General features: G+C 35.6%; 1 protein-coding gene across 14 annotated transcripts in view; it reads right to left on the bottom strand.

Annotated features, from left to right (window-relative positions):
- Window positions 1-13,354, bottom strand: part of BCAS3 (BCAS3 microtubule associated cell migration factor) — a 591,457-nt gene that overhangs the window by 421,447 nt on the left and 156,656 nt on the right. For all 14 annotated transcript variants that reach the window (XR_007413014.1, XR_007413013.1, XR_003133737.3 and 11 more), the window contains exon 11: window positions 6,980-7,063. Coding sequence is in view for 11 of the 14 variants with exons in the window: in XM_025440686.3 (XP_025296471.1) it covers window positions 6,980-7,063 (84 nt within the window). In the remaining 3 variants the exon portion in view is untranslated. The remainder of the gene's footprint in view (window positions 1-6,979; window positions 7,064-13,354) is intronic.

Below are 13,354 nucleotides of genomic sequence, written 5' to 3' on the forward strand. Positions count from 1 at the left end.
AGCTGCTCTCACAAAAACTGTTAGTGGTCATTAAGAAGTTATCAGATAACCAGGGGAAGAAGGAGGCATTTTTATTAAATCAATTTACCACACTGGGGTTAAAATACATTAAAAGGAAAAATCAAATGGGACAGATATATGGTAACTAGGAAATATGGACCAAGATTTTATAAATATATCAAAATAATCCAATTTGAACTATTTCAGTATTAAACTTTTCCCCTTAGCACTTAGCCACAGAGAATTTATCACGATTATACTCTAAGGAAAGTCAAATAAATTACTGGGAAAAGCAAAGGGAAAAATCTGTAAGTATAAAGATTAATTTTAAGTGCTATTTAAAAATCCAGAAAATGTAAAAAAGGTTATTTCCTCTAAGGAGGTCCAAGTACATATATATTTGTATTTACAACTGTTAGTGAGACAAAAAAGAAGAATAAAAATTTAATATAAAGGGGTACCTGGGTGGCTCAGTCAGTTAAGCGTCTGCTCTCAGCTCAGATCATGATCTTGAGGTCCTGGGATCAAACTCCACATCAACTCCCTACTCAGCAGAGTCTGCTTCTCTTTCTCCCTCTGCCCCTCCCCTTAACCCCTCCACTTGTGCTCTCTGCTCTCTCTCTCTCTCTCTCAAATAAGTAAAATCTTTAAAAGAAAATTGAACAGTCCACAATACCCAAACTATGAAAGGAGCCAGGACATCATGGCTCCTTCCACAGTTGAATGGATAAAGAAGATGTGATATATATACACAATGAAATATTACTCAGGCATCAGAAAGGATGAATACCTACCATTTACATTGACATGGATGGAACTGGAGGGTATTATGCTGAGTGAAATAAGTCAATCGGAGAAAGACAATATAATAGTGAAAGGAACCATAAGGGAAGGGGGAAACTAAGTGAGGAAAAATTAAAAAGGAAGACAAACCATGAGAGACTCCTAACTTTGGGAAACAAAGGGTTGTGGAAGGCAAGATAGGGGAATGGAGTAACTGGGTGACGGGCATTAAGGAGAGCACATGATGAGATGAGCCCTGGGTGTTATATGTTGGCAAATTGAATTTAAATAAATTTTTTAAAAAGAAAATTTAATAATCAATCATTCTACATAACAAATGGTTAACCTCTATGAAGTCATATAAGTAGCTACCATCAGGGAGAGAAAGATATGTATGATAATTCTTCCAGAAAAAGTGATTTTTAATGAGCAATGTGAATATTTTAAGATTAGTATTTTCTAAAGGAGCACATACTATATGGCTTTTTTTTTAAGGTTTTATTTATTTATTCATGAGGGACACAGAGAGAGAGAGGCAGAGACATAGACAGAGGGAGAAGCAGACTCCCTGAGGGGAGTCCAATGTGAGACTCCATCCCAGAACCCCGGGAACACAACCTGAGTCGAAGGCAGATTTTCAACCACAGAGCCACCCAGATGCCCTGGGACTGGGCTCTTCTTATAGAAGGAAATCCACACAAAAAGAAAGAAGGGAAAAGGGTAATCTTTTTTTAACATTTTATTTATTTATTCATGAGAGACACACAGAGAGAGGCAGAAACATAGGCAGAGAGAGTAGCAGGCTCCCTGTGGTGAGCCTGATGCAAGACTCAATCCCAGGACCCCAGGATCATGACCCGAGCCAAAGGGAGATGCTCAACCACTGAGCCACCCAGGTGCCCCACTACATGGCTTTTTAAATATTTTCCATGTTATATCTCAAAAAGTATGTTTCCTAGAAATTATAAAAATGGTTACAAATTTTATTTTCTATTTTCTTTTTTTTAAGATTTTTATTATTATTATTATTATTATTATTATTATTATTATTATTCATGAGAGACACGGTGGGGGGGAGAGAAAGAGAGAGAGAGAGGCAGAGACACAGGCAGAGGGAGAAGCAGGCTCCATGCAGGTAGCCAGACATGGGACTCGATCCCAGGTCTCCAGGATCACGCCCTGGGCCGAAGGCAGCACTAAACCACTGAGCCACCCAGGCTACCCTATTTTCTATTTTCAATAATGGCAGGCTAGGTAAATCAGATCAGTCCTACCAATGAAAACAAATAGGGTAACTGGGGAAATTTTTTTCTCAACTCTGCTTACAGGTACTAAATATTTAATAAGATAGTAAAAAGTTACTAGATCCAAACCCAAGAGAACAAGAAAATCCAGACATGTGAGCAGGGTAGTTAGGCCTAGATGCATCTGATGATTCTAGAGGAGGCTTCTAAAAGATGGAGTGGTGCTTCTGATGAACTTGTGGTACTAGGTGGTCATGTCCAAGGGGCTCTACCTGGTGACTTTCCCTCCATGTTTTGCCTTGAGACACAAAGGAATATATTGAAATAAGAGTAAATCTGTAGTAATCAGAATCTCATAGCTATTTCAGGTGAGCTTTATTTAAATAGTTTATAACTCAATCCCTGAAATTGGAATTAGAGGATCCAAGACTGATAGTGCTGCAGAACTCTGGTATCTCAAATTCAAAATTGTTTCTAAAGATTTTGTAAATAAATTCTGGCAAACAAGGAGTCAAGGCATCATTAGTGAGAACCAACAAAAATAACAATAAAAATATCCCCCAAAGAATCCAGACACTGAAGTTAACAGAAACAGACTTCAAAATAACCATGTTTACTACATTTAAACAGTTTGGTAATTTGAGAAAAAATGAATTCTAGAGAACCAGAAACTATGACTATTTACTAAAATATTTTATCAATCCATATATTTGATTTTCTCAAACCCTTTTTGTATACGTATTAAGATAATCATATAATTGTTCTCCTTTATTCTATTCATGCATCAAATTACATTCATTGATTTTGAGTAATAAGCCAGTCTTGTATTATGGAATTATCCCAAATGGATTGTGACATTATCCTTATAATATTGTTTAATTTTTTTCTGCTAGTGTTTTGTTTGGCATTTTTCAGGATTTTTCATATTTATAAGACAGGACTATAGTTTTGCTTTTTCATAATGCTCTTATCAAGTTTCAATATCAAGGTGATCCTGCATCACAAAACAAGATTAGGCACTAATTGACTCTTTTTTTTAAGATTTATTTATTTATTTTTATTTATGATAGACACAGAGAGAGAGAGAGAAAGAGAGAGAGAGAGAGGCAGAGACACAGGAGGAGGGAGAAGCAGGCTCCATGCCGGGAGCCTGATGTGGGACTTGATCCCAGGGCTCCAGGATCACACCCTGGGCCAAAGGCAGGTGCCAAACCGCTGAGCCACCCAGGGATCCCCTGACTCTTTTATTCTATGTAAGAGTCTTTGTAATATTACCATTGTCCACTCTTAAGTGTTAGCATTCTGTGGAGAAGGTTGCTAGGTCTGAAGATATATAGGTGAGATTGTTCTTTTCTTAGTAAACTTTTATATTCCCTTATACAGAAAAGTACAGGAAAAAAAAAAGAAAAGAAAAGTACAGGAATTATAAGTGTACATTATGATGAATTTTCCCAAGTGAATATGCTAACATAATAAAAATATAATACATAATGTAGCAATATCAAAGCCAAAAATATATTTATGTTAATACTACTTAATTAGGGAAGCCATTCTGATGTACTTACTATGGAAAACTGGAACTCAAAAGGCTAATTTATCCACAAAGTTTCTTATATCTAATAACTTATTAGGAGAAATTATCTTTTGGGAGGTAAAATCATCTCATCTTTTCAATCTTTCTTATATAAAACATCCAAATATTGAAACTGAAATGAAAGATCATTCTATTTCTGGTAATTTCAGAAAAATAACCAAATACTAAATATTAATACTAAATACCAAATTAATTTAATATTTTATTTTTTTAATTTTTTTTTTAAGTTTATTTATTTATGATAGGCACACAGTGAGAGAGAGAGAGGCAGAGACACAGGCAGAGGGAGAAGCAGGTTCCATGCACCGGGAGCCTGACGTGGGATTCGATCCCGGGTCTCCAGGATCGCGCCCTGGGCCAAAGGCAGGCGCCAAACCGCTGCGCCACCCAGGGATCCCCTAATTTAATATTTTAAATAATCTCAAAATATTTGTGCTAACACAGGAGTATGTAAGTACATAACATTATATAAGAAAAATGTTTTCAAAAATATTTCATGGCATAGGGGCACCTGGATGGCTCAGTCAGTTAAGCATCTATCTTCAGCTCAGTTTATGATTTCAGGGTCCTGGGATCAAGCCCTGCATCAGGCTTCTTGCCTTAGTGGGGAAACTGCTTCTCCTCTCCATCAGCCCCTCCTCTGTTCCTGCTTTCTCTCTCTCTCTCAAATAAACAAAATATTTAAAAATATATTTCACATAAGTTACATGTAAAGCAGGATATAGGAGTGCCTGAGTGGTGTAGTAGGTTCAGCATTCCACTCTTGGGGAACCCTCTTATACTGTTGGTGGGAATGCAAACTGGTGTAGCCTCTCTGGAAAAAAGTATGGAGGTCCTCAAAAAGTTAAAAATAGAACTACCCTATGACCTGAAATTGTACTACTAGGTACTTACCCAAGGGGCACAAAAATACTGATTTGAAAGGGCATGTTCACCCCAATGTTTATTCCAGCATTATAAACAATAGCCAAATTATGGGAAGAGCCCAAATGTCCATCACTGATGAATGGAATAAAGAAGATACGGTATGTATACACAATGGAATATTACTCAGTCATCAAAAAGAATGAAATCTTGCCATTTGCAGTGAGGTAATGAGCACCAGGGGTCGTGTATGGGTGATGAATCACTAAATTCTACACCTGAAATTCAGTTGCACTGTACGTTAACTGGAATTTAAATAAAAACATGGCAAAAAAGAAAGAAATGGGTGATTTTTACGTTCATGATCTTTCCTTCATTTTGTAAATTTTAAATAGGAGCAGGAATAAACATTAAAATCAGGCAAAAGCAAGTACACAAAAATTAAATATTAACTACTTTATTCAAGAGTTAATGGCAGGGATGCCTTGGTGGCTCAGTTGGTTAGGCGTGCTTCAGCTCAGTCATGATCCTAGGGTCCTGGGATCCCACCCTGTGTCCAGCTCCTGGCTTAGTGAGAAGTCTGCTTCTCTATCTCCCTCTGCCCCTCCCCCTGACTTGTGCTGTCTCTCTCTCAAATAAGTAAATAAAATCTTAAAAAAAAAAAAAAGAATAAGAAGAAATAGAGGAATCAAAAAAATTGCAATGTTCTGCCATCAAATGTACAAATGTAATGTTAAAAAGATATTTAAACAAAAGAGTTAATGGCAGAATTTTGTCAAGTGTTAGAGCTAACAATGAATTTCAATCAATACCAATTTCAGGGATGCCTGCGGGTTCAGTGGTTGAGCATCTGCCTTTGGCTCAGGTTGTGGTCCCAAGGTCTTGGGATTGAGTCCCGCATCAGGCTCCCCCTGGGAAGCCTGCTTCTCCTCTGCCTATGTCTCTGCCTCTCTCTGCTCTTTCTGTGTGTCTCTCATGAATACATAAATAAAATCTTAAAAAACAAAAACTACAAATTTCATTAGTGATCAATTGCCTATTAGAAATTGATGGAAAAAAATTGATGGGATTAAAGTGTGGTCATTGTTGTCATTTCTGAAAGTCTAAATATGGAAGACATGAGCTTATCCCTCTCAGTTCTCAATATGTAGTGTAGAAAACTGGGGAGTTCACATTTGTTCTTTTCAAAGCATATCCACATCCAGTTAACAGTTAAACAGCAAAACAGTAACTATCTGAAGCAGGTCACTTTCCTTTTATGTAGGCACATAAACACATGATAGTAAGGCAGAGCTGAAAAGTTGTTCTCCATCACATAACTGAAAATTATTCAAATGATAAAACAGTGAGTTATCCTGATGAAAGTACATGGCACAAATAAATCTAAACGGAATCTAATACTTGAGAACTAAATCTCATTGGTATATTTTGTGGATTAGAAACTAACTGAATAATACTGATGCTGGCTACTTACTGTCTCAGATTTCTCTTCATTGAAGTAACCATCATAATCCTTGCTTACACAATGGAGAAAAGTAAACCATTTTTATGAAGCTTCTAAAAATCTAAAATATACAGTGCTGTGAGCATAAAGACATTCAGCTTTTCCTTTCTGAGTAAAAAATATATAATGCTTCTCTCATCAAACCTAGGAACATATTCTAAAGGCCATCATGTAAGCACTTGAGATCAATCTTGAAGTATTTTTGTATTTGTTTTACATAAAACAGTGTGACCTTTCATTCCCTCCCTGTGGTTTGCTTTAAACTGTTGTTCTTTTCTGAACAGTTGTGCTTTTTATTACATGCTGTCATTTAGATTCACTATGTCATCCCTATTATTAGAATTGTTTTGTTGTATACTTCACAATTCAAAAGGATAGTGATTATAAGAATACCTTATAATCAGCATAAAGTTTACGAGCCATCATCAAAATTAACCCTCGCACACACACACAAAAAGATCACTTGACAAACATGCAGGGGGGCAGGCCTGTGACATGAAAGAGTCTTTGAATGTGCCAGGGGTTTGACTCAAGTTTTCTTAAGGAATAACATTCTTTTTATATAAGAAGATTCATCAATGCTCAAAGATACAAAAGAAGGTTGGTATAGGTAGAATGATGCAAATCAAAAAATAATAATAATAATAACCCAGAAGTCACTAGTTAAAACTTACAAACCTGCTTTCTAAAGTGTTATTAATTAGATAATAGATTTTAATCTAGCTCATGGACTTAAATACTTAGAATTGGATAAATACAAACTCTGTAACTACTGCAACAGAAAACAATATATTATTTATGAACCTTAAGAGACTAAATACCTAATCATTTAGTCATCAATTCTCATGAGTGGCAAAATAATTCTGGCTTACTTAAGTTTATTCCACATTTGTGAATGAAAAGGGAAGGGATCATTTCAATACAATCCAGGAGAGAAACCTGATAGTTACTTCACAAAATCACAACTCCCAGGGATTACTCGATACTCACTTTAGCAGCACTAATGACCGTGGCAGTGTAAGACTGAATGTTGTCTCCACAGGCTCCACCACGGGACTGATGGCATCGAATCAACTGGAAAGAGAGAGAGAAGCCAGAAAGGCATTTCTATTAAACTGTTTAACTCTACAGGCTATTAGGACAGAGCTTATTTACCATGCAGAATGATGGTGGTGGGTGGGAATGTTTGTACAAGTGTCTCAGACAAACAGCTAAAAACCCTGCTGAGACACTTCCCCCCTTTATATAATCTACTGGTGCCATTCAGGCAGTTTAATGCTCAAATACAATTTTTAATTACAAGATGAACAGTCTTTAAGAATTCATAAACTCTGAAATGGTAGTATTTGGGATCTGGCAGCCTTTCCACAAATAAATTTTAAAAACATAATCAAAGGATTAGACTTGACTTCCTAACATTAAATATTTAACATGCTAGCAAATTGGAGGTTCTGTCCTCCTAATTCCTACATAAAGACTGTAAAAGAAAACTTTAAAAAAAAAGAGACAAAAGAATTTGTCATATTTCCATTTTCAATTAAGTCAGTGAAAAAGTGGCACAAATTATGCATAAATTAACTACAACACATACAGTAGCTATCCACTTCAGAGGGCTTCTTGGTATTACCATCAGAATGAAAAAGACATGCCCTTACTCATGACTGATGTAAATAAATCAACCTGTCCATTTTCAGAGTAAATCACTAGTTTGACACACACAATTGGCTCATGCTAAGCAATACATCAGGATTAAATTCTCCATTGCTCCTATACTTCCTAAATTTAGGTTTTAAGGGAAAAAACTCATTAGCCAGATTTTTACATTAAACGTTTTTTTTCATTTAAATTTTTTTAAAAATAAAGAGGCAATAGTAGAATCTTAGAACAGCTCCACATTGTGTTGCGAATTATTTTAAAGGCTTACAGAATTCAGATAGAATCTACCTCTTTCAAAACATAAAAACAAAAAATGCTTAAATAATATAAAACATGATCATTTGATAAATATTAATAAGCTTTTAATTCTTTTTTTTTAAGATTTTATTTATCCATTCATGAGAGACACAGAGAGAGAGAGAGCGCAGAGACACAGGCAGAGGGAGAAGCCATGCCAGGAGCCCAATGTGGGACTCGATCCCAGGTCTCCAGGATCTCACCCTGGGCTGAAGGTGGCGCTAAACCGCTGAGCCACCCAGGCTACCCAACTTTTAATTCTTTTATTCTAAAATCAAAATTTTCTTCATCAGTGACACTGTATTAGAAAACAATCCTTCAAACCCATAATAATGTTAAAAATGGATTATCTTTAAAAGTCTTCCATGAGATGTCAAGCTGGCACATTAAATTATTGCTTAAGCAGATTTCAAGGTCAGCTGTGAGGAATTTTCCAAAGGACAAGTGATCTACAAATGTGGTTTCACATAGGAGGAAATAGGGAGTTTGAAAGTAATCATTTTAATGAATAAAAATGTATTCCTCTTGGGACACCTGGGGCTCAGCAGGTTGAGCATCTGCCTTTGGCTCAGGGTATGATCCTGGAGTCCCAGGATCAAGTCTCACATTGGGCTCCCTGCATGGAGCCTGCTTCTCCCTCTGCCTGTGTCTCTGCCTCTCTCTCTCTGTCTCTCATGAATAAATAAATAAATTTTTTTTAAAGTATCCCTCTCACTCATTCATTCATTCATTTATTCATTCATAAATATGTATCCAAAGAATTATGAAAGCTATCCCTCTGCGGACTCTTGCCCCATGTGCAAGGAAAGACATTATTTTGGAAATACCACCTTTTGGGCAGCCCGGATGGCTCAGCGGTTTAGTGCCGCCTTTGGCCCAGGGCGTGATCCTAGAGACCCGGGATTGAATCACGCTTCAGGCTCCCTTCATGGAGCCTGCTTCTCCCTCTACCTGTGTCTCTGCCTCTCTCTCTCTCTCTCTCTTTCTCTCTCTCTCTCTCTGTGTCTCTCATGAATAAATAAATAAAATCTTTAAAAAAAAAAAAGGAAATACCACATTTTTTCTCTGCTTCAGATAATTAAAATAATCAAGGTTAAATATGTAAAAATAAGCAATACTATCACTTTTTTAATTCAACTAAAACGGAGTCAGATTCCTAAACAAACATAACTAAATCCAAAATTTTTGTTTAAAACTTATGACCCGAGATCCCTGGGTGGCTCAGCGGTTTAGTGCCTGCCTTTCGTCTGGGGCATGATCTTGGAGTTCCAGGATCGAGTCCCACATCAGGCTCCCTGCATGAAGCCTGCTTCTCCCTCTGCCTGTGTCTCTGCCTCTGTGTGTGTGTGTGTGTGTCTCATGAATAAATAAATAAAATCATAAATAAATAAATAAATAAATAAATAAATAAATAAATAAATAAATAAATAAAACAAAACTTATGGCACATTAGGAATTACATTTGCATCTCAAGTCATCAAAATTAAAGATAAATCATAAATTTCTATTGTGCAAGCCTCCTTAAAATGGACTAATTTTCAGAAACTATAAGTTAAAAAGGTAATGTACAAAAAAGCACATGTATTATGTTATCTTTTGGAGGGGAAGAAAAATATAAATGTATGTAACATAATGAAATATACAAGCATGTAAATAAAACAAATATAAAACCATTATTAAATAATTATTTAAGGGGCATGAGGGTGGCTCAGTCGGTTAAGTATCAGACTCTGTTTCAGCTCAGGTCATGATCTCAGGGTCCTGGGATCGAGCCCCACATGAGGCTCGGTTCTCAGTGTGGAGTCTTACTTGTCCTTCTCCCTCTGCTCCTCCCAGTGCCCCTCTCTCATAAAAAAATAAAATCTTTAAAAATTATATACTAAATGAAAACTAATAACAATGAAGGAAGGCAGAAAGGGAGAGATAAAGGACAAACTAATCAAAATAATATATGAACACAGTATTTGCACATCTCTAGTTTGGGGCAGCAATGGGAGTGGACAGAACTGCAAGAAAATCCTGAACTCTTTTTATTTGGTTTGCTATTTGCAGTGGTATGAGCAAGCAATTCTGCAATTACTTTTTCCATAATAGGATTCAACAAATGAGGTAAATGTGCTGCTATCAGAGTCTCCCATGCAAAACAAGGGACAAATAAATAGGAGATACAGGATGCAAGGAAAGAATCCAACGGAAATACCAATATGTACTCTTCATTTCCAAAATATGTGTGTGTGTGTGTGTAGGTGCACAAGTATATGTATATATGTATATTTACCAATTTACGTACATATAGAATGTGTATGTAAATAATATGCATGTATTTCAAAACTTTGTCCACTGAAAGTGTCTAGAAGCAAAAACACCTCCATAACAATGAGCACATCTACTGGACAAAGCTTAGTATCTAAAGCCATGGCCCATTAAAAGGAACAGGAGAATCAGAAGTAGCAGATTCCTGGGCTGAGCCAGGGCAGATACTAGATGAACCTGAACTTATGAAAGCAAGTAAGGAAATAGGAAAAGGATTTTTAAACAAAAAATTGATAAAAGCATGTCACCATGTCATAAGAACCAGCCTAAGAGGCTCTCCCTGGTCAATTGTGGGACCATTTAAAAACCACAATAATTAAGGACAAAAACTTAAAAAACATTAAGAAATAGGAATCCATAAGTCCATAATAAATACAGATACAGAAAGACTGAGAAAGGAAAGTTCTTGATTACAATAGAAAGTCAAGTGCCAGGATGCCTGTGTGGCTCAGTGATTGAGCACCTTCCTTTGGCTCAGGTCCTGATCCCAGGGTCCTGGTATCAAGTCTTGTATCAGGCTCCTGCTGGAGAGCCTGCTTCTCCCTTTGCCTATGTCTCTGCCTCTCTCTGTGTATCTCTCATGAATAAAGAAATAAATAAAATATTTTTTTAAAAAAAGTCAAGTGTCTGCTGGCTGTAGAGAATGAAGGTGGAAAACCATTATTTTTCAGTGCTCATAGTAAAGATTGGCTCAGGCAAAAATCATCAATGGATGCTAAAATTAGGCTAAAATTTGTATAAAAAGCAGGATATATTCATGGTCTGTCCAAGTTACTTATTAGTTACAAGGGAAAAAAATAAGGATTATTCACTTTAGAAACTAGACAAAATCTTGTCTAGCTTGATACAAAATTAGTATCACCAGTAAAGGACAGATCTATATCACATGCCTCCATCTGTGATACTATGAAAAATACAGAACAATATTCAGGTAGTATTCTAGCCAGAAATGTATACCTGAATCTAATCAAGAGAAAACATGAAAAAAAAAAATCAAACTAAAAATCATACTATAAAGAAAAGAGGGGATGGTAAGGGATAGTGGTAGGGGGCTGTCTCCTTCAAAATCATGAATACTGTAAAAGAAAAAGAAAGACTGTAAAATCTTCCATATTAAAAGAATCTCAGGGGACATCCCAACAAAATATAATACCTGACTCTAGATTGGATCCTGCACTACAAAAAAAATTTCTACAAATGATATGATAGGGTTAATTGATAAAATTGGAATATGGATGGTAAATTAGGTAAGTATTTTCTCAAGATTAAAATGGCTGATAAGTAATTAGGGGTAATGTGATATATGCAACTTATTCTGAAATAATAAGAGGTTTATTTGAGTAAAAGGAACATGAGTGTGCTTTGTGTTATTTGTTTTTTTTTTTTTGTTTTTTAGTTCTTTGTGTTATTTGTACTGTATTCTTACAACTTTTCTGTAAGCTTTCCTAGTTAAAAGTACATTTAAAGAGAGGCACTGAAAAACAAACCCAATCAGTATATATGGCCGCTTGCTTGAAAATTTAGTTGAAGAGCATTTTCATTGAAAGAGATTGTTACTCCAAAATTCAATTAAATTTTGCAATTCCACACTCAGTCCAAAAACCAAAACCATCAGGTACTGTTACCAAAGCAATCATGTTAATAAATACTAGCAATTATGTAAATACTTAAAAGTATTTTAAAAACATTGATCTGAAATTACTTCTTGCAAAGGATGGTCCAGCTATCTGATCAGCAAACTCCTTGTGATGTCACTATACTTTCTGATCTCTGTATGTAATGCTAGATAATATTGATACTAATCTCTACAAAAGCAAGACAAGCAAAACAACTGGCACACACCCAGGTATGCATCTATGAAGGGAGTTCCTTCTGCTAGAAAACAGTATGTAACTATTTGCATAACACCTACAATTCTAAATGGGTAGTTTCCCACACATGAGAATACATCTACAAGAGCCAAAGGACAATTTATGCATCTTCCTGGAGGTCTCCAGCATTCAAGGAAATGTATTACAGATATAAACATTAGAAGATGCTATTATATTACCACACTGAATTGTATGCCTCTTGTCTTGTTTGAAAAGAATAATTTGAAAAGAGCTGTTTTATGAAATACACTAAAAAATCAAGAGAAAGAACATAATGGAGCATAAATATGGCATTCAGTACAATGCAAAATATCTGTCACAAACAGAATTTCGGGAAAAGCACCAAGGAATTCATCTACAAAAATTACTTTCTTCAGTAGTTTCTTTGATTTTGTGAATTCCAAAAGGTAGAGATTCACATGTTCTATGGTTTCTCCAGATAATTATTGTACTTGCTATATTCAGACTTATGTCAAGAACTCTTCAATAAATATTATTCCTATTATTCTTAATATATAATAACTATATGAGTAAGCTAAAATGAAACAAAAAATAATCTTCCCTGAAGTCTATAATAGTTTTTAGAATTTTTTTAAGATTTTTTTTTTTTTTTTTTTTTTTTTTGAGAGAAAGAGATTGAGAAGGAGAGCACAAAGGGACAGGGAGAAGCAGAAGCAGACTCCCCACTGAGCAGAGAGCCCAATGCAGGGCTTGTTCCGAGGACCCTATGATCATGACCCAAGCTGAAGGCAGATAGACGCTTGACTGACCAAGCCACCCAGGCACCCCTTTAGATTTCATTCTATACTCACATACAGAGCACAACATGACATAAAAAAGATTTCACTTTTTCTTTCTAAAAATTTAAATTTGTCTTTGGCTTTGAATCGGACATTTAAAAAAACCTTCAGTGTATAAATACAATATCTTCATTTACTATCATGACCTTAATAGATAAATGAAATTGATAAATAACTGGAGAATTCAACAAAATGTGATCACCTGTGATTTAATTATTAAGACAAATGGCTGAACCCTTGTTTAGATTTAGCTGTAGACACATAAAGTCAATTAAATTATTGTATGGCTCAGTTCCCAATCTACCAACAAAAACAAAAGTCATTTCTGCTTCCTGATTTCTAGCTCCACAGAAACTACTAAGGGAGTATCAATGTTGTGCCGAGATTTAATGGAGTAAAGCTCTCTCTATAAAACTAAGCTTAGAAAA

This window comes from Canis lupus, chromosome 9 (genome assembly GCF_003254725.2).
Source record: "Canis lupus dingo isolate Sandy chromosome 9, ASM325472v2, whole genome shotgun sequence".
NCBI classification, from domain to species: Eukaryota; Metazoa; Chordata; class Mammalia; order Carnivora; family Canidae; genus Canis; species Canis lupus.